This window comes from Bos indicus, chromosome X (genome assembly GCF_029378745.1).
Source record: "Bos indicus isolate NIAB-ARS_2022 breed Sahiwal x Tharparkar chromosome X, NIAB-ARS_B.indTharparkar_mat_pri_1.0, whole genome shotgun sequence".
Taxonomy (NCBI): domain Eukaryota; kingdom Metazoa; phylum Chordata; class Mammalia; order Artiodactyla; family Bovidae; genus Bos; species Bos indicus.
Window position 1 is genome coordinate 119,560,648 of NC_091789.1, and position 21,208 is coordinate 119,581,855.

At 38.5% G+C, this 21,208-nt stretch overlaps 1 protein-coding gene across 9 annotated transcripts in view; it reads left to right on the forward strand.

The window, feature by feature from the left end:
• The window catches only part of DMD (dystrophin), a 2,362,639-nt gene that overhangs the window by 1,705,377 nt on the left and 636,054 nt on the right, over positions 1–21,208 (forward strand). For all 9 annotated transcript variants that reach the window (XM_070783459.1, XM_070783466.1, XM_070783462.1 and 6 more), the window contains one exon: positions 4,130–4,247. In XM_070783459.1, the coding sequence (XP_070639560.1) occupies positions 4,130–4,247 (118 nt within the window). The remainder of the gene's footprint in view (positions 1–4,129; positions 4,248–21,208) is intronic.

The following is a 21,208-nucleotide window of genomic DNA, read 5'->3' on the forward strand; positions in this document are numbered from 1 at the left end:
TAATAGTTTTAGTTTTATTCACTTAAGTTATAAGTATCTGTTCTCATATATGAAAAATAAGCATAATTAGCATTCTACTGGTTTAGTATGACAAATATAGACCACTAAACCCAAAATAAAGCATTTGAACAATGGAATACAACTGGAGGCCAAATGAGGATGAAGATTAGAGGAGAAAGAGAGTACCATTTGCTACCAGATTGGGGGCAGAAAATGGAATTTTGTAGATGGATATTTTGGAAGTGGGTAGTATGAGTAATGATTAGATCCAAAGTGTGCTCTCATCTGTGGGTAGCTCAGATGAAGGTCATTGTATTTGAGAATTTATAGGATTATGAAACTAAGTTGTCAAGTCAAAGAAATTGTGATAGCAAATAGAGAACACTCAAAAGAAAACCAAATGAAAAGAAGAAATAGTTGTTCCTCCCATTGCGTGCATGTGTCCTGTTTTTTAGCAGGAAGATCTTTCAGTCACTGTTTGTATACTATCTTAACAAAAAACAATGTTAAATGAATGTCATATTCAAGTCCTTCCCTTTAGTTTTGGAAAGAAAATTGAAGAAAATTCCTGTTCTGCTCTACTGTGAAACCACTGTTTAATTAGAATATTCAGTTCAGTTCAATCACTCAGTCATGTCCGACTCTTTGCGACCCCATGGACTGCAGCACACCAGGCTTCCCTGTCCATCACCAACTCCCGGAGCCTACTCAGACTCATGTCCATCGTATCAGTGATGCCATCCAACCATCTAATCCTCTGTATTCCCCTTCTCCTCCAGCCTCCAATCTTTCCTATTGGCATCTCATAAATCCCATATATATAATATATATTCACACATTATTATTATTGTACAGTTTCTTTTTTTGAAATGGATGTTTGTCCATGTTGACCAGAAAGTAGGATAGAGCTATAATTTTGTTTTGAAATATTTTAGAAAGGCATAGTTTTATTGCAGTCATGAATCTCCTTGGATTTTTAAGGAGGTTGCTTCAAAGGATGTCATTAATAATCTTCTCAGGTGCTTACAAAGTATGTGTCTGTCAGCAGAATTAGAGAATCACCCAACTAGAGAACAGGTTTCACAATACCCTGAGACCTATTTTGTTCATTAGAGAGGAAAATGGCTTGTTTTAAGTCTAAATTGACATGCTTGCTAATTTCATCAGTAAAAGCTGTTCATTGTGGTCAGGTTTAATTTAGAGCCTGGTAAGGTTCAGATTAGAGTTGATCAAGTTACTTCTACAACAGACTTCTTAAACGAACTTTGTAATCCTAAAAGAAGGGAAAAATCATAGCCATCCTTGGGATTATATATCTAGAATTTAGATGCAAAGAATGGCCTGGTTGTTTGAGGATGGGTTAATATGAAATCAAAGGAAAATGACAATAAGGATCATCTTTGCTATATAAAAATTTCCAAGTGTCAAAAACACAAATTTTTACTTAAATTGCATAAATCTTGCCTAATGTATTTATTTACTACTATGTCCATAAGACCTGAAACAGTGCCTAGCACTTGATATTTATAAAATGAAAGAATGAGTCAGTAAATAAATGAATGTTTGTACTTTGCTAGCTCTGGCTCTTTGCATTTAGAGGGGAAGATTTGAATTTATGGTTTCTGGGTAAGTCTATTTTTCAAAAATCTATTATTGAATGTATTATACATTTAAGAGTTAGGAATTCCAGAGTAACTTTTCGGCTTGCTGTGTCACAGATGACCAGAGTGTAACATTCTAATCCTGGAAAGTATCTTTTGTAAAATCTGTCTGTGACTATATGGTTCCTACTTTAGAATTTGTTCAGGACTCTCCAACTGACTTATGCCACTTACTTCAATAGCTGTCTTTGGCAATTTGTTCCATATTTCAAACACACTTTTGTGTAAAGAAACCATAAAAGTTAGAAACCTGAAAATTGGATTTTTCTTCTGAGCAATCGCAGCTTACAAATGTGGAAAATTTGTTAAAAGTTAACCCCTTCAATTTTTCAATACAGAGAGGGGAAAATGCTCAAAATAGATGGGCAATGTTTGGGTAAGTTCTTCCCATTATTTTAATAGCACTAAAAGCAATTGAGCTCAAATCACAGGCCAATTTCTTACCTCTTCACAAGAGAAACACTACAGAATGATCAAAACTTGGCCTTTCTAAATACAAAAGTCTTTAGAAAATCAGCACCAGTCAAAGGGCACAGTAGATAACGAATTTCCGTGAACTTTACCGTCTACCACATTTCACCTCTTGACTTTCATTGGCCTCATGTGGTTGTAGAAAGAGCATAGGATTTAAAACCATGAAGACTTCTGGCTTAGTTTTTTTAGTGTGGTTATTAGGAGAATAAAAATGAGGAAACGTGTAAAACATCTGTCACATAGCAGTTTTAAAGTAATGCTAACCAATAAAATGTATTCAGTTTTAGTACAAGGACAAAGAAAATACCTTACTTTTCCCAAACTTCTTTGAAAATATCAGTGGAGTTTTGGCCTTTCGTATAGAGAGAATAGATGATAGAGGCAATAAATTGACACTTGAGGGAAGGAGAACATTGCTACCTATAAAGTATATATTGTATGGTCAGGCTGCTCAAGATGGCTGTTCTCTTGCTCTCTGTATGTCCCTGACTGACCAGTGCCTGCATCACTTCTACCCTCTGCACATGACTGACTTTCCTATGTACAGTACCTGGCGCAGGCCCTGACTGGTGATTGTGTTTATCAAAGACGCAATAAGGGGCGTGCCCTCTACTGGTTTCCCTGATAACTAATGAGCCCATCTGATATCATTTCTCCTGTAACTAGCCATACCTCCTCCTCTCCCCAGTGAAGATTACCCCCACTTGCTACCCACCTTCTGCTATACGTGGTAGGGTGTCACCCCATGACCTTGCTTCAGACGTGTAAGCTCCCCCATCCATTAGACCACTGATGCCTCTGTCGCTGACTCTGGGCTCTTTTTTCAGTCATGAAGTTGAGCAAATGCAGGTTTTGTGGATCTGTGGGGTGCAACCCAACATATATATATATATATATTCCTCCATACTGAGTTCCTATATATATGAGGAACTGATATATGGAGGAACTGATACACACACACACACACACACACACACACACACACATATATATATATACACTGATATATATGGAGGAACTCAGTTGGAATGTTATCTTTCATATATATATATATGAAAGTGAAAGTCGCTCAGTCATTTCTGACTCTCTGAGACCCCATGAACTATACAGTCCATGGAATTCTCCAGGCCAGAATACTGGAATGGGTAGCCTTTCCCTTTTCCAGGGAATCTTCCCAACCCAGGGATCGAACCCAGGTCTCCCACATTGTAGGCAGATTTTTTACAAGCTGGGCCATAAGAGAAGTCCATATATATAGTTGGCTTCATTCTCTTTGGTACTTTGGTAAAAGCAGTATTAAAGTCAGTTTTAATACAAAATACAAATACTAACTTCTAGTCTGATGCTTTCTAAGCTTGCCTGATCATGAGCATTAGAAAATTTGTTAAAAATGTTGATTCTCAGCCCTCCTTAGAGCCCATTCACTCTAAAGTGAGGCAAAGGAATCAGTTGAATCTTACTAGAGTCAATTTTGGGAAAAGATTAATTTAGCTCATCTACATCATCTTCTCATTTTATAGGTGAGAAATTTTAAGCACAAAGAAGTTAAATAAGTTCTCTCTCTTAAATCACTTCTCTGTCTTTTCTGTTTCTAAAATATACACCTCAATTTTGACACTGCACAGCATGAGATTACAAGTATAAATAGCCATCAGTGTCTTAAATACATTTTCATAATTTAGAATTACATTGGTTATTCGTGGCACTCATATACTGGTGTACGTAAACCCAGGAACACTGAAATGACTCCATCTAAGCTCTTAACTAGTGAAGCAAACCCATAATCAAGATTTTCACTTGAAATATTTTTGGTATCGAAAAATGAAACACATTTCTTGTTAAATTGCTGTCTGTAAAGCCTAACACATTAGAGATTTATATCTAATAACACCTTGTTTTATTTCTAAAAGTGCCTTGGTTGGTTTTTGAAAATTACCCATAAAAGGAGTGCACAGTACTGGAGGAACTCAGGATTGTTCCATTTGTTCCTTCAGGCAACACTGCAGGACTTGGAGCAGAGGCGCCCCCAGTTGGAAGAACTCATTACTGCTGCCCAGAATTTGAAAAACAAGACCAGCAATCAAGAGGCCAGGACCATCATTACTGATCGAAGTAAGTCTTTCTTTTAACAGGCACGTGAAACTTAGGGAAAGATGTATGAAAAGCTTCTGTGATGACTTAAGTTCATACACCTCCATTATGTTTATAAAAATATTGAGACTATTGTAACTAAGGTTTTTCAGTCCATAATGTTATCTTTCAATAACCGAATGTAATTCCAGGAAATAGATAAAAGATAAAATTCATCAACCCAGATTTATGTCATTGCAAAGCATGGAGTGGCGAGCATGGGTGTGGCAGAACATCCCCTCCTCCTCAGTTGTCATGTATCTGGGCTGGCATCCACGGAGATGCCGTTCTCTCCCTCATATCCTTGGTTGTTGGTTCAAGCAGGCGGTTTCTTCCAGGACCGTTTTTTTCTTTCCTGTCTGCAGTGGCACTTTCAGATCTGGATGTCTCTCCGCTGCTTGGTTGCCCTCATTGTGTAATATCAGAGATCTTTGTACCATTCGTCATGCCACACTGCAGGGGAGGTAGTGGGAACTTTGAGAGGTTTTTTAAGGTCTACCTGCCTAGACATTGCACATACTTTCTTTACACAGGATGCTTCAGAGTGACTGTGCATGGGGTCAGAAAGAGGGCTAGAGAGGAGAGAGAGTAAAGGAAACTGCTCTCCATCACATTTTTCTCAAAGGCTCTTCTTAGAAATAAGGCTGAGGTCACCTCATCTAGCAAAGTTTCTTGGATCTCTCTGGGTTTCCGCCCTTCCTTCCCCCTCTCTTCCTTCCAGGGATACATACTGATACTAAATTGTCTTACTTCCCCTGCAATGCCCCCTTATGTCCCTGTGTTTTCTAGTGCAGGAAAGGGGAAAACCTTTGTTTAATCATTCTTTTTTTCCTTCTAAAGCTTTGTCCTACACCAGGCCTAGGCTTTTGAAACTTAAAAACCAAGAGTCTATCTCTTCATAATATACATTCTGTTGTGTCAACACTTCCCTAAAGAAGTAGAAAACAGAGTGTCTGGCTGCCAATATGTTGGGGGAGGGGAAAGAGTAACAAGAATTAAAAGCTCTGGTTAATATTTTGAAAGAAACATTTAATATTCAGAAAATAGTACTCATGCTTGCATTTATTAGGTAAATAGTGTTAATAGCTATTATTTTGTGGAATGCCTCCCATGTATCAGGCAGTATATGAGATGTGTATGTATAAAATCTTTACAAAATCCTGTTGGCTAAATTTCATAATCCCCATATTATAGATGAGGAAACGGTTTCAGAGAATGATTAATCAAATTGTTCATGCTAACAAAACAAGCAAAGAGCAGATCTTGGAATTTGCAAATGTCTCTTTCTGGCTTAGAAGTGTGTTCCTTTTAAAATGTTTACCACTTCACATCTTGTTTGGTTGTTTTTGTTAATGACTTTAATCACTAGGACTAGGACTAAAGACTATTTCAATCTGCAATTATGGATGTTTAGATTCACTTCCTGAAGACATTTCCTCTTTGAGTTGTAGTGAATATTAATTAAAATAGACTCTTCTTGATTTTGAAATTTTAACTCTTTATTGTTGATCAAACAATGTATTTGGATATATGCTGATGTATTATTAGGTGCCAGTAGCCACTACAACAGGCTCCCCAGGTGGCTCAACAGTAAAGAATCCACCCGCCAAGCAGGTGATGGGGGTTCTATCCCTGGGTAAGAAAGATCACCTGGAGAAGGAAATGACAACCCACTCCAGTATTCTTGCCTGGGAAATCCTGTGGACAAAGGAGCCTGGTGGGCTACCATCCATGGGGTTACAAAGAGTTGGACACGACTTAGGGACTAACCAGCAGCAGCAGCCACTACAGCAAGTAAAGTAAATCTTAGTAGCTTAGAACAGTAGAAGTTGACTTTTTTATTCTGGTGTATTCCACAGTAAGCAGCCCATAATGAATTCATTCAGGGACCCAAACCCCTTCTAACATAGAACATCAAAGTGTTATGCATTTAATTGGGCAGGTGAGGAACCAGTATTGACCATTGGAATTTACTATGAGCCATGCCTGGAAGTCGTACACATTACTTTCTTCATAATCTGTTGGCTGGAATTTGTCACAGGGCCACATCTAACTGCAAGGGAAACTGGAAAATATTATCCAACGTTGAGTCCAGGAAAAAGAGCAATTAATTTAGTAAGAAGCTAGTCAGTCTCTTTCACAGCTAGTTTGGATAGGAAGAATGTGCTTAAGTTCTATAATTATGTGTAATGTATAGGATGTCATTTCTATAACCAGCCATACAAGAGCAAAATTGCCTTGTAATGACCAACATAGATAGCTGTCCAACTGACAGAGTGTTCCTCCCTCCTAGTAAAACCATAAGGCTTCCCTCACCAGGCTGAGACACACAGGCCCAAAAGAATGAATCTTAATGAATGAATTATGAGACTGAATCCCCACTACACAGTTAAGTACTCTGTTTCTTGCCTAAGAAATATGGAAATTTGGCTAAGATGTTTATGAAAATCTGAACACACTATATAGAAAGTCATTTGTTATTTTTCTAATGAAAAATAACTTCATTTTTCCTCTAAGAGGAAAATAACACTAATCTATTTTACAGTATCCATTCAGCTTTGTCTAAACAGTTTCCATTATCCCTTGCAATCCTTTTTAGATCTTGTATTACACTTTTTCATGATGTAGATTAGCATTGAGTGACCAGAGGGCAGGTTTGTGTATCTCTGCTAATATCCAGTGATTTGAATAGTTCTGCTTTTCTTAGCTTTTGTCTTTTAGAAATGAATACCTTTATGAATATTTTCAGCATAGTGGAAAGATTCCAACCCAAATGGTCCAATAAAGCATTTTCTTAAGAGCAAGTGCCTGTTGAGACTTGTCATGTTGCTTATTAAGAGCCTAAACCGGAATCTTAGTTCTAAATATTCCTGGAGCCTCTATTGCTGGTACCAGGATAATTCTGACAAGATATGTTTATCTAAACAATGTCATTTGCAGCCTTGCTATACTTCAGTTTATCTCTCCATTTGAAATCAATAAAATAGGATGGAAATTCAATACTCATAAAGTTTCAATCGTGTTCAAAATAGAATTTTTCTTGGTATAGATTTGGTTTTCAGGGAATGTGTAGAAATAAAATACTAGCTCATAAAAGTGTATTTTCTTATTTGAATATTTCACTATTCCCTTTTTATTGCCCTGAAGCTTCTAGAAATACTTAAAAAGGAATCAGCTAAGTAAAGAAAAATATTCATAAGTATATAATACTATATTGAAACATGCGTCCCTCCTTGGTAAATCCCAGTTCATAACTTTGAACAGTTGGGAAAATCTATGCATAGTTATTACATTCTGTCAGGAGAAAAGTCCAGTAAAAAGCAATTCTTCTGTCCTGGTAATACCCATGCTAAAATCTCAAGTTAATTGGGTCTGCATAATACCAGCCATGTTTTACTCTATAAAACTGTTTCCATGGTATCTGTTGTTTTCAGGTGATTATATTGATGGAAATCATGTTGTAATAATCAAGGTGAAAGTGTAAATTTCATTCTAAAAGCAGTCAGGTGAAAAATTCCCCTCGCTCTGTCTGATGTTTAAACTATTCATTTTCCATGACTCCTTTGGTTGCTGAATGTGTCAACCATTCCTGGTCATTTTCTTCTGCAGAAGTGCTAGGTCAGGAGACCAAAAACAGATAAGAAGGATCTAAAATTGCTCCCTTGGAGGTTTCTGAAATATGCAAAACTCGTGTGTATATCTGTTACTACTGCAAATCTTAGTACCATAGTACCTCTCATAACAATGAGGAGGATATGGAAAAAAAGAACTGCTCTTTTACTGTTCTGTTTATTCCTTAAATAATATTGATGAACATGGTTTATCTGACATTTGTATTTGAGAACTTTGCTTTTATACTTCTTCTTCCATAACCCCCACCATTGCCATTTTAAAGATCTATGGCAGCGGTCCCCAACCTATGTGGTACTAGGGACCAGTTTCATGGAAGACAGTTTTTCCACAAACATTGCTGGGTGGGATGGTTTCAGGATGATTCAAGTGCATTACATTTATTGCACTCTCTATTTCTATTATTATTACCTCAGCTCCACCTCAGATCATCAGACATTAGGTTCTGGAGGTTAGGGACCCGTGATCTATGGCAATAGCACATCCAGGTATTAAGGGCAAGCTGCCTGGGCTGGCCACTTACTATCTTTGTGACCCTGAACAAACAACTAATCTCAGTAAACTATCGGATCTCAGTTTTCTCGTCTATAAAATAAGATTACTTCTGTCTACTTCAAGGTTAAGAGAATTAAATGAGGTATTACATGAAGAGCACTTAGATCCCAAACATAGTAAGAGCTCAGTGAATGTTATCTCTTGTTTTAATTATAATCTGATCGGGTTTTGTTGTTGTTGTTGTTGTTGTGACTTTATTTTTTATTTTTTTATATTTTATTTTATTTTTTAAATTTACAATATTGTATTGGTTTTGCCATATATCAACATGAATCCGCCACAGGTATACACGTGGTCCCCATCCTGAACCCTCCTCCCTCCTCCCTCCCCGTTGAATGCTTAGGGGAAAACATTTAAAGTATTTAATGATCTCTTGCTCAGATGGTAAAGAGTCTGCCTGCAACCCCGGAGACCCAGGTTCCACCTCTGTGTTGGGAAGATCACCTGGAGAAGGAAATGGCAACCCACTCCAGTATTCTTGCCTGGAAAATCCCATGGGTGGAGGAGCCTGCAGGTTACAGTCCGTGGGGCTGCAGAGTCGGACACAACCGAGCCACTTCACTTTCTTTACAAACTGTCTGATTTTTTCACTACCTTTCTTTATATATATATATATATATATATATATATATATATATATATATTTCAATTAGAGGCTAATTACTTTATAATATTGTATTGGTTTTGCCATACATTAACATGAATCTGCCACAGGTGTACATGTGTTCCCCCATCCTGAACCCCCCTCCCACCTCCTTCCCCATAGCATCCCTCTGGGTCATCCCAGTGCACCAGCCCCAAGCATCCTGTATCATGCACTGAACCTGGACTGGCAATTCCTTTCACATATGATATCATACATGTTTCAATGCCATTCTCCCAAATCATCCCACCCTCGCCTTCTCCCACAGAGTCCAAAAGACTGTTCTATACATCTGTGTCTCTTTTGCTGTCTCACATACAGGATTATCATTGCCATCTGTCTAAATTCCATATATATGTGTTAGTATACTGTATTGGTGTTTTTCTTTCTGGCTTACTTCACTCTGTATAATAGGCTCCAGTTTCATCCACCTCATTAGAACTGATTGAAATGTATTCTTTTTAATGGGTGACTAATACTCCATTGTGTATATGTACCACAGCTTTCTTATCCATTCGTCTGCTGATGGACATCTAGATTGCTTCCATGTCCTGGCTATTATAAACAGTGCTGCGATGAACATTGGGGTACACGTGTCTCTTTCAATTCTGGTTTCCTCGATGTGTATGCCCAGCAGTGGGATTGATGGGTCATATGGCAGTTCTATTTCCAGTTTTTTAAGGAATCTCCACACTGTTCACTATAGTGGCTGTACGAGTTTGCATTCCCACCAACAGTGTAAGAATGTTCCATTTTCTCCACACGCTTTCCAGCATTTATTGCTTGTAGACTTTTGGATAGCAGCCATTCTGACTGGTGTGAAATGGTACCTCATTGTGGTTTTGATTTGCATTTCTCTGGTAATGAGCGATGTTGAGCATCTTTTCATGTGTTTGTTAGCCATCTGTATGTCTTCTTTGGAGAAATGTCTATTTAGTTCTTTGGTCCATTTTCTGATTGGGTCGTTTATTTTTCTGGAATTGAGTTGCAGGAGTTGTTTGTATATTTTTGAGATTAGTTGTTTGTCAGTTGCTTCATTTGCTATTATTTTCTCCCATTCTGAAGGCTGTCTTTTCACCTTGATTACAGTTTCCTTTGTTGTGCAGAAGCTTTTAATTTTAATTAGGTCCCATTTGTTTATATTTGCTTTTATTTCCATTACTCTGGGAGGTGGGCCATAGAGGGTCCTGCTGTGATTTTTGTCAGAGAGTGTTTTGCCTACGTTCTCCTCTAGGAGTTTTATAGTTTTTGGTCTTACGTTTAGATTTTTTAATCTTTAATCCATTTTGAGTTTATTTTTGTGTATGGTGTTAGAAAGTATTCTAGTTTCATTCTTTTACAAGTGATTGACCAGTTTTCCCAGCACCACTTGTTAAAGAGATTGTCTTTTCTCCATTGTATATTCTTGCCTCCTTTGTCAAAGATAAGGTGTCCATAGATGTGTGGATTTATCTCTGGGCTTTTTATTTTGTTCCATTGATCTATATTTCTGTCTTTGTGCCAGTACTATACTGTCTTGATGACTGTGGCTTTGTAGTAGAGCCTGAAGTCAGGCAGGTTGATTCCTCCAGTTCCATTCTTCTTTCTCAAGATTGCTTTGGGTATTCGAGGTTTTTTGTATTTCCATACAAATTGTGAAATTATTTGTTCTAGCTCTGTGATAAATATCGTTGGTAGCTTGATAGGGATTGCATTGAATCTATAGATTGCTTTGGGTAGTATACTCGTTTTCACTGTATTGAGTCTTCCGATCCATGAACATGGTATATTTCTCCATCTATTGGTGTCCTCTTTGATTTCTTTCACCAGTGTTTTATAGTTTTCTATATATAGGTCTTTTGTTTCTTTAGGTAGATATATTCCTAAGTATTTTATTCTTTTCGTTGCAGTGGTGAATGGAATTGTTTCCTTAATTTCTCTTTCTGTTTTCTCATTATTAGTGTATAGGAATGCAAGGGATTTCTGTGTGTTGATTTTATATCCTGTAACTTTACTATATTCATTGATTAGTTCTAGTAATTTTCTGGTGGAGTCTTTAGGGTTTTCTATGTAGAGGATCATGTCATCTGCAAACAGTGAGGGTTTTACTTCTTTTCCATTCTGGATTCCTTTTATTTCTTTTTCTGCTCTGATTGTTGTGGCCAAAACTTCCAAAACTATGTTGAATAGTAGTGGTGAAAGTGGGCACCCTTGTCTTGTTCCTGACTTTAGGGGAAATGCTTTCAAATTTTCCCCATTGAGGATAATGTTTGCTGTGGGTTTGTCATATATAGCTTTTATTATGTTGAGGTATGTTCCTTCTATTCCTACTTTCTGGAGAGTTTTTGTCATAAATTGGTGTTGAATTTTGTCAAAGGCTTTCTCTGCATCTATTGAGATAATCATATGGCTTTTATTTTTCAATTTGTTAATGTGGTATATTACATTGATTTGCGGATATTGAAGAATCCTTGCATCCCTGGGATAAAGCCCACTTGGTCATGATGTATGATCTTTTTAATGTGTTGTTGAATTCTGACTGCTAGAATTTTATTAAGGATTTTTGCATCTACCTTTCTTTTTAAAAAATGGAGAAAGAGTTTTAGAAGATCAAAAGAAGAAAGTTGCTTTGGAAAAGATGGAATAATCTATATAAATAGAATTAAACAAATATTTGAGAAAACCTTTATGTGAGTGATAATACAAAAAGCAAGGCAATTTATGTAAGCTATTTCAATATTTACTCTAACCTTAGGAGGTGGGTTTTATTATAGAGACAGAAAACTGAAGCTCAGAGAGCTTAAGTAACATGCCTACAGTCCTAATAAGATGTCATGTGAGGTTCTAGGATTTAAACTGATGTCTATGTAATTCTGAAACCTAAGGCACATCAAATAGTAAAGGCTTTCTAGTCAAAAAATACAAAGAAATATTTACTTGAAAACTTAAAATATTAGGAGTAACCTCAGTTTTCTATAATCTGTATATAGTGTTTTACTTCTCCCATTTATATTGTTCTGTTCTATGCATTTGCATGTCTAATTATAGAATTGTCACTTACACGTCTTGGAAATGTACACAGTACTAGTTGTTCAATCTTGACCAAGTAGATTCACTTCTCTAAGCCATGGTTCTGTCATCTGTCATGTGGGGTTAATGATGATACTTAAGCTAGTAGGGTGATTATAAAGATAAAATTATGTGATGTTTCTCAACTGAAGACCTGGCATATACTAGATGCTCATTAAATGGTAGATACACTCAAGATGAGATGAATTTGATGCAGAAAAACTGGAGCTGGGAGAATATGTAGGGGAAACCATAAGTGAAAGTGAAAGTTGCTCAGACATGTCCCACTCTTTGCAACCCCATGGAATTCTCCAGGCCAGAATACTGGAGTGAGTAGTCGAGTAGTCTTTCCCTTCTCCAGAGGATCTTCCCAACCCAGGGATCAAACCCAGGGTTCCCACATTGTGGGCTGACAGATACCAGCTGAGCCACAAGGGAAGTGCAAGAATACTGGGGTGGGTAGCCTATGCCTTCTCCAGTGGATCTTCCTGACTCAGGAATCTTTGATTCCTGGGTCAGGAATCTCCCACTTTGCAGGCAGATTCTTTACCAACTGAGCTATCAGGGAAGCCCTAGGAACTTCAAAACAAAATACCAAGTCTTAAGAGAGAGTTGTTTCTTTCAAATTGTTTTCCCAGCTAAGACTTTTGCAAAGTGGTCCAGATTGACTTTGTATAAATTTTAAGAGAATGAATTTGTATCACATTGCTTAAAGAGCTGGTGTACAGGGCTGTAGAGAGGAGAATGCTCTACTGTACAAGAATGAAAATACACTCACAGGATTTTTGAATTAAGTGACAATTTTATAGCAGCTTTGTCAACCCATAATTCATTGCTGCAGCCAAATGTAAGAAATCGTTCATGGTGAAATAAAAAGACTTTGTTATTCTCCACATTTTTATGAAATCTCTATTGCTAATGAAATGCCAGCCAATATCTTCCTCTCAGGTATTGTCTAATAGAGAGTTGCTTATTTTAGAAGAAGTGGATTCAAGCATATCAATTTCCTTCTTTTGACATCCAGTACTTGCTGTCAACTGTTATAACTATTACAAGCAGCTCTCAAAATTCACACCCACCAGGATGCCGCTGGCAACCAAGGAATTCAGTTCAGTAAATATTTGAATGCTTACTCTGCGTTAGTTAACATCAGAGGTAATGGAGGGGCTATAGGGAGGAATGATTCAGCATTTGTCTTAAAAGAGCTCAAAATCAAATATGGGTATTTGGACAGGTGTATCTGGGCAAGGCAATCTAGGGTAAGAACTTCAGTAGAGAAGTATTACGAGATGCAGAGAGATCACACAAGAGAAAGGGAAATTGGATCTGAACGAGAGGGTCTTGGCATGCTACCCGGAGGTTAAATTTTGTCTAAAAATTCTACATTTGATTAAGATTTTGAGAAAAGGAAGAAGCTGGAGAGGAAAGAGTGTATCAGGAAAGAATGATAGGAGAATATGTAATTAGACTTACTTGGTTAGCTATGGTATAATGGATGAATTTATAGGAGTATGTGTGTGTATATGTGTGAGCACAAAGTTCAGGGAGGATAAGGCAGTAGACAAAGTCCGTGAGAGCAGTTAGGAGCCACGAGAACCTGAGCTAGAACAGGGGCATTGGAGTGAAAAGAAAGAACTGAATTAAGATATCCAGTCGACCTAGCATTAACAGAATTAGGACATTGATTCGATGTCTGAAGATCTAAGAGAGTGCTTGCCTTGAAAGATTTTGAGATTCGGTGCTTCGAAAAATGGTAATATCATAACCAGAGAGAACTCAGGAAAATGAGTTGATTATGGGTGATAAAATAATGCACTTAAGATATAGACGATGACCAGAATGAGAAATAGTTGAAAAACAAGAGGGGGCTTCAGGAATGAAGTCATTTCTAGACAGATTTGGAAGTTACCTGGAGTGAATAAGCTTACATAGAGATAGGGTGCTGAGTGAAAAGCAAAGCAGACCTAAGGAAGAGCTTGAAACTTGGTTTACATGTAAGGGATGTAAGAAGAGTTAGCACCACTCCCCAGACCCCCCACCAGTGGCAACTTGCAATATGTTATAGGTGCATTTAGACACACATTGATGAATGAGTATATAAGCTTTGCACTATATTTTGTTTTCTGTATCTTCTGAAGTCCAACTAGTCTAATAGTAAAAGTTTTGGTGCAGTGGACCTTGATGTTATACCAAGGGCTAAACAAAATAGCACTTTCTCAGTCCTACTACAAAATAGGATTTTAATATATAGTCTATATTGTTATTATTAATGCTTTATTCCAGTGTTGTTGTTTGCTAGGAGTTCAGTTCAGTTCAGTCGTTCAGTCGTGTCCGACTCTTTGCAACCCCATGAATCGCAGCACACCAGGCCTCCCTGTCCATCACCAACTCCAAGAGTTCACCCGAACTCTTGTGCATCAAGTTGGTGATGCCATCCAGCCATCTCATCTTCTGTCATCCCCTTCTCCTCCTGCCCCAATCCCTCCCAGCATCAGGGTTTTTTCCAATGAGTCAACTCTTCGTATGAGGTGGCCAAAGTATTGGAGTTTCAGCCTCAGCATCAGTCCTTCCAATGAACACCCAGGACTGGTCTCCTTTAGGATGGACGGGTTGGATCTCCTTACAGTCCAAGGGACTTGCAAGAGTCTTCTCCAGCATCACAGTTCAAAAGCATCAGTTCTTCAGTGCTCAGCTTTCTTCACAGTCCAACTCTCACATCCATACATGACCACTGGAAAAACCATAGCCTTGACTAGACGGACCTTTGTTGGCAAAGTAATGTCTCTGCTTTTTAATATGCTATCTTAGTGTTAGTTGCTCAGTCAAGCCCAACTCTTTGCAACCCCTTGAACTGCAGCCCACCAGGCTCCTCTGTCCATGAGATTTTCCAGGCAAAGATACTGAGTGGGTTGCCATTTCCTTCTCCAGGGGATCTTCCCAACCCAGGGAATGAACCTGGGTCTCCTGCACTGCAGGCAGATTCTTTACCAACTGAGCTACAAGGGAAGCCATCTAGGTTGGTCATAACTTTCCTTCCAAGGAATAAGCGTCTTTTAATTTCATGGCTGCAATCACCATCTGCAGTGATTTGGGAGCCCAAAAAATAAAGTCTGACCGTTTCCACTGTTTCCCCATCTATTTCCCTGAAGTGATGGGACCAGATACCATGATCTTAATTTTCTGAATGTTGAGCTTTAAGCCAAATTTTTCACTTTCCTCTTTCACTTTCATCAAGAGGCTCTTTAGTTCTTCTTCTCTTTCTGCCATAAAGGTGGTATAATCTGCATATCTGAGGTTATTGATATTTCTCCCAGCAATCTTGATTCCAGCTTGTGCTTCTTCCAGCCCAGCATTTCTCATGATGTACTCTGCATATAAGTTAAATAACAGGGTGACTATATACAGCCTTGACATACTCCTTTTCCTATTTGGAACCAGTTTGTTGTTCCATGTCCAGTTCTAACTGTTGCTTCCTGACCTGCATACAAATTTCTCAAGAGGCAGATCAGGTGGTCTGGTATTCCCATCTCTTTCAGAATGTTCCACAGTTTATTGTGATCCACACAGTCAAAGGCTTTGGCATAGTCAATAAAGCAGAAATAGATGCTTTTCTGGAACTCTCTTGCTTTTTCCATGATCCAGCGGATGTTGGCAATTTGGTCTCTGGTTCCTCTGCCTTTTCTAAAACCAGCTTGAACATCAGGAAGTTCACAGTTCGCATATTGCTGAAGCCTGGCTTGGAGAATTTTGAGCATTACTTTACTAGTGTGTGAGATGAGTGCAGTTGTGCGGTAGTTTGAGCATTCTTTAGCGTTGCCTTTCTTTGGGATTGGAATGAAAACTGACCTTTTCCAGTCCTGTGGCCACTGCTGAGTTTTCCAAATTTGCTGGCATATTGGGTGTAGCACTTTCACAGCATCATCTTTCAGGATTTGAAATAGCTCAACTGGAATTCCATCACCTCCACTAGCTTTGTTCGTAGTGATGCTTTCTAAGGCCCACTTGACTTCACATTCCAGGATGTCTGGCTCTAGGTGAGTGATCACACCATCATGATTATCTGGGTCATGAAGATCTTTTTTGTACAGTTCTTCTGTGTATTCTTGCCACCTCTTCTTAATATCTTCTGCTTCTGTTAGGTCCATACCATTTCTGTCCTTTATCGAGCCCATCTTTGCATGAAATGTTCCCTTGGTATCTCTAATTTTCTTGAAGAGATCTAGTCTTTCCCATTCTGTTGTTTTCCTCTATTTCTTTGCATTGATCACTGAGGAAGGCTTTCTTATCTCTCCTTGCTATTCTTTGGAACCCTGCATTCAAATGGGAATATCTTTCCTTTTCTCTTTTGCTTTTTGCTTTTCTTGCTAGAAGTAGTGAGTTTATTAATCAGCACTCACTCTCTCTACATACATACACACACACACAGACATATACACACACATATCTCTAGAGAGATTCATACGTATTGATTTTTATATATTTATGTTTATTTAAATGCACACACATTAAGAGAAAAAGATTGAGAGATTTGAAGGAATTGGCTCATGCCACTGTGAGAACTGGGGTGTCTGAAATCTTCAGGGCACTCTAGCCAGATGGATAGTCAGAGAAGAGTTGGTACTACAGTCTTGAGTCCAAAGGCCATTTGTAGGCCAAAGTTTTTTCCTTTTCTAGGCACCGTAGTCTTTTCTCTTAAGGATTTCAGCTGACTGGATAAGGCCCTCCATGATTATGGAGGCTGATTTGTATTACTCAAAGTCTGCAGATTTAAATGTTAATCATATCTAAAATGCACCTTTATAAAAACCCCTAGGCTGATGTGTAAACAAACAACTGGGTATCATCATCTAGCCAAGTTGACATACAAAATTAACTATCACAGTGAGGCTCATTTGCCATGTGTTTCTTCATATATAAATTTCATTATTTCTTTAATTATCTTTTGTATCCAGTTTATAGGGTACCTGGAAATATATATTAAATAATGGAAATGATCTTTAACATCTTAATGAATTTCAGAGCTCCATTTCAGTAATTGCAATTCAGACATTACAATTTTTACCTGCAAAAAACAAGTGTAGGTGTTTTTTTCTTTATTGTGTGAAACTAATACTGAACATCTATCATGAAATAATTCTATTTTAATGTATCTCATTTTTTAAATTTTATGAGAATTAATATAAAAATATATTTGAATAGACTTTAAAATCAAATTAATTGCCATGACTATATTTAATCATTAGTCTTTCATGTAAGTGTGTAATCAGAAAAATAAATATACTCTATTTAAACTGATGTAGCTACAATTATGAACATAAGTACCATTTTCTACTAATTGCTTTTTTTTCATTATGTTTCTTTCTAAGGAAAAAGATTTAGATTAGCAAGTGTTCCATTCATCTACTGTAAAAGCTAAATATAATGAATGTAACTATAAATGAGTAGGCTCCTCTGTCCATGAAATTCTCCAGGTGAGAATACTGGAGTGGGTAGCTATTCCCTTCTCCAGAGGATCTTCCCAACCCAGGGATCAAACCTGGGTCTCCTACATTGTAGGCAGATTCTTTACCATCTGAGCCACCAGAGGAATTCCAGATTTTCATACACTAACATTTTCATCTTATGGCCTAATAGGGCATTGCAACTGAAAACCTAAATTTCTTTTATATTTGGGTACCTCTGGGCCTAAGGAAGAATATTACTCCCTGCTGATACTATACAGTTTAGATGAAGCTATGCCAAGGGTTAGATATCTTCCATGGACTGCTCCTTTTTACTATTATCTCGGCTCTCCTCAGGCACTGAAAGAGTGTTGGGATTATTTGAGATCTGTAATTTCTTTCTTTACCAAATATCCTCATTAATAATTTGAAGTGACATAACAAATTGCTGGCCACTAGTCTCTATTCTTTTATACCTTCCTTAAGGGAAACATTTATGAAGTAAACAGGATTAATGGCTTGTGACTTTTTTATATGTAAAGGACTGAGCTGGGCTTACTCCACTCAAATGAAGAAAGGGAGTTTGTATTTACCTGTTGCTGCAAAATAACCCCCAAACTCTATGCCTTAAAAGAGCAATAATCATTTATTATCTCACAAATTCTCTAAGTCAGGAAATCACTAGTGACTTGATTGAGTGGTTCTGTTTTGGGATTTCCCATGAGACTGCAGACATTAGGCACCTGGGGCTATGGGCATGTGAAAGCTTGACGGGCTGGAGGGGTCACTCTCTGGGAGGCTCACTCGTCATTTGTGAGGTGGTGCTGTCTAGCTGGTTCTTCTCTCCATGAACTTCTCCATGGGACTGCTTGAGTATCCCTGTAACTTAGCCTCAGAATTCATACTGTTCCTTCTCCAGGAAATTATTTGTCACAGATCAGCCCTGATGCAGTGAAGTGGAGGAAGGAGAGACTCCAAAAATCATAAATAGCAGGAGGTGAGGATCATTGGGGGTTTCCCACATGGCACTAGTGGAAAAGAACCAGCCTGCCAATGCAGGAGACGTAAAGAGACATGGGTTTGATCCCTGAGTTGGAAAGATCCCCTAGAGGAGGGCATGGCAACCCACTCCAGTATTCTTGCCTGGAGCATCCCCATGGACAGAGGACCTTAGTGGACTACAGTCCATGGGGTCACACAGAGTCGGACAGGACTGAAGCAATTTAGCACACATACACAAGGATCATTGGGGAGCACTTTGGAGCTGCCCACCGTAGGACTTTTTTTAAGCCTTAGAATGAAAGTTTTATGAAACATGATCACATGTTGCTCTGACCATCTCAGTCAGACACCCCAACAAATGTCCAAGCTCCCCTTCCCCTGAAAATGGCAGACCACCAATGTGTGCCCTTGATCCTCCCTGTACACACTGAAAGGAAAAAGAACCCATGAAGACTGTTCTATAGCTGCTGGACATGGTGGTAATTATGTCAAGTCCACCCAGCCTAGCTCCATGTGGGGATTATGGGATTTGGAAAGAAAGCTCTCGAGCTTTGGAAGCCTACCAGACAGACCTGGGCAGTGGATAATGATGACAAGGATTATGACAGTGATGATTATTTCTTTTATGTTTGTGAGACAAACACCTAAGAATGGCTCTCCTTAATTTCGTTCTAAGAGTAATGTGGTGCTGAAAGCAGTGGATCTGAGACGGGCAAATGTGGTTTAAATCCTGCCCCCGCTCACCATTAAAGATCCTTGGCAGCTTACATAGTCTCTCTCTGATGCTTTGCTTTTTCATCTATAAAACTGGGCTCTGATGCCTTCTGTACCAGATTGCTCTCAGGATTAAGTGACGTGACATCGAGAAAAGCCCTTCTCAAATGGCAAATCACTACAAAAATAACATTGTCTTGATCATCTTGGATTGCTGTGACAAAATACTATAGACCATGTAAGTGAAACAATAGACATTTATTTCTCGCAGTTCTGGAGGCTGAGAAGTCCAAAATGAAAGTGCCTACAGATTCAGTTCCTAGTGAGAACCCCTTCCTAACTCACAGAGGGCCAGTTCGCAGAGAGCAGAATGCCAGTCCCATAGTGAGGACCCACCCTCATGACCTCATCTAAACTTCATTGCTTCCCAAAGGCCCCATCACCACATACCATCACATAGAGCATTAAGGCCTCAGCATGGGAAAATTGGAAGGACACAAACATTCAGTCCATCACATTCCGCTATCTTCCTCTTGGACAGTTCCACTAGGTCTGCAAGGTGTCAACAGTTACAGGGCCCTGCTGGAAGGGTAGGCGTTTTCTACATCTAGGAAACAGGTACATGAAGATTGAGAATAGTTCTTCTGTCTGTACACAGAAACTTTACTACTTGTTCAAGAAGTTTTCCTTCAGAGAGTGTTGATTCTCTTAAATTCCAGTCTAGGGCCTTGGGGAAAAAAATAGGTTCTACATCAAGACTTTCTGAATGAAATGCTTTATAGTATTTTATTCAGTATTAAGATAAAGAAAAACTATTTATACAGGGCATTCTATTTTTATGGTTTCCAGCTACTGCACAGTCTAGTTTATTGCCAATTGTAAATATTCTGACTCTGGGTAGCAGGAGTCAATCCACTGAGAGTCCCCTGTGAAGTCTACAGGGCAGTGATAGAACAGTAAACCTGGCCATTGCAATCAGACTTTTCTCTCCAGTAAAGGAGCCTTAGAATTGTTGCCTTGAGCCACAACTAGCTTGCAGAACAGTAAATAGAATTGGTGGAGGGAAGGAAAGGCAGAGAGTCATATACCAGCCTGATTTCATTTGTTATCAGAAAAATGTGTAATAAACAAGAGAATGTTTGAAAAGATAAAATTGGGTCTCAAATGTACAGAATAAGAATGAGAAGAAAGCACCTCGCTCCATAATTAAACAGAAAACCGTGCCATGAATTGGTAAAATGCAGTCATCCTGAAAATGTGAACATCAAGTGTAATTGTGCAAAAAAAATAAGGTCATATGAACAACATAAGAATATATAGGCTCATGTTGGCCTGTTGAAACAATGGCACTTTACCGACTCCTCCTGAGAGATTTTGTGGAGTCTGAGCTGTTGTAGGGACCACTGAAAGGGAAAGCCACAATCCTATAGGGCTGTAAAAGGGACGGATTTTCTTGATGATTACTATTACTTGGAAATTGCTCAGAGTTTTAGAGTATCAGGTCATGTGTCTCTCAGTGTTGGGCACCAGGCCAAACATACTTTGTGGCACATAGCAATAAATTGAATGGGAGTATATATATATATGCTGCTGCTAAGTCGCTTCAGTCGTGTCCGACTCTGTGCGACCCCATAGACGGCAGCCACCAGGCTCCCCCGTCCCTGGGATTCTCCAGGCAAGAACACTGGAGTGGGTTGCCATTTCCTTCTCCAGTGCATGAAAGTGAAAAGTGAAAGGGAAGTCGCTCAGTCGTGTCTGACTCTTAGCAACCCCATGGACTACAGCCTACCAGGCTCCTCCATCCATGGGATTTTCCAGGCAAGAGTACTGGAGTGGGGTGCCATTGCCTTCTCCGATATATATATATATATATATACACACATATATATATATATATATATGTGTGTATA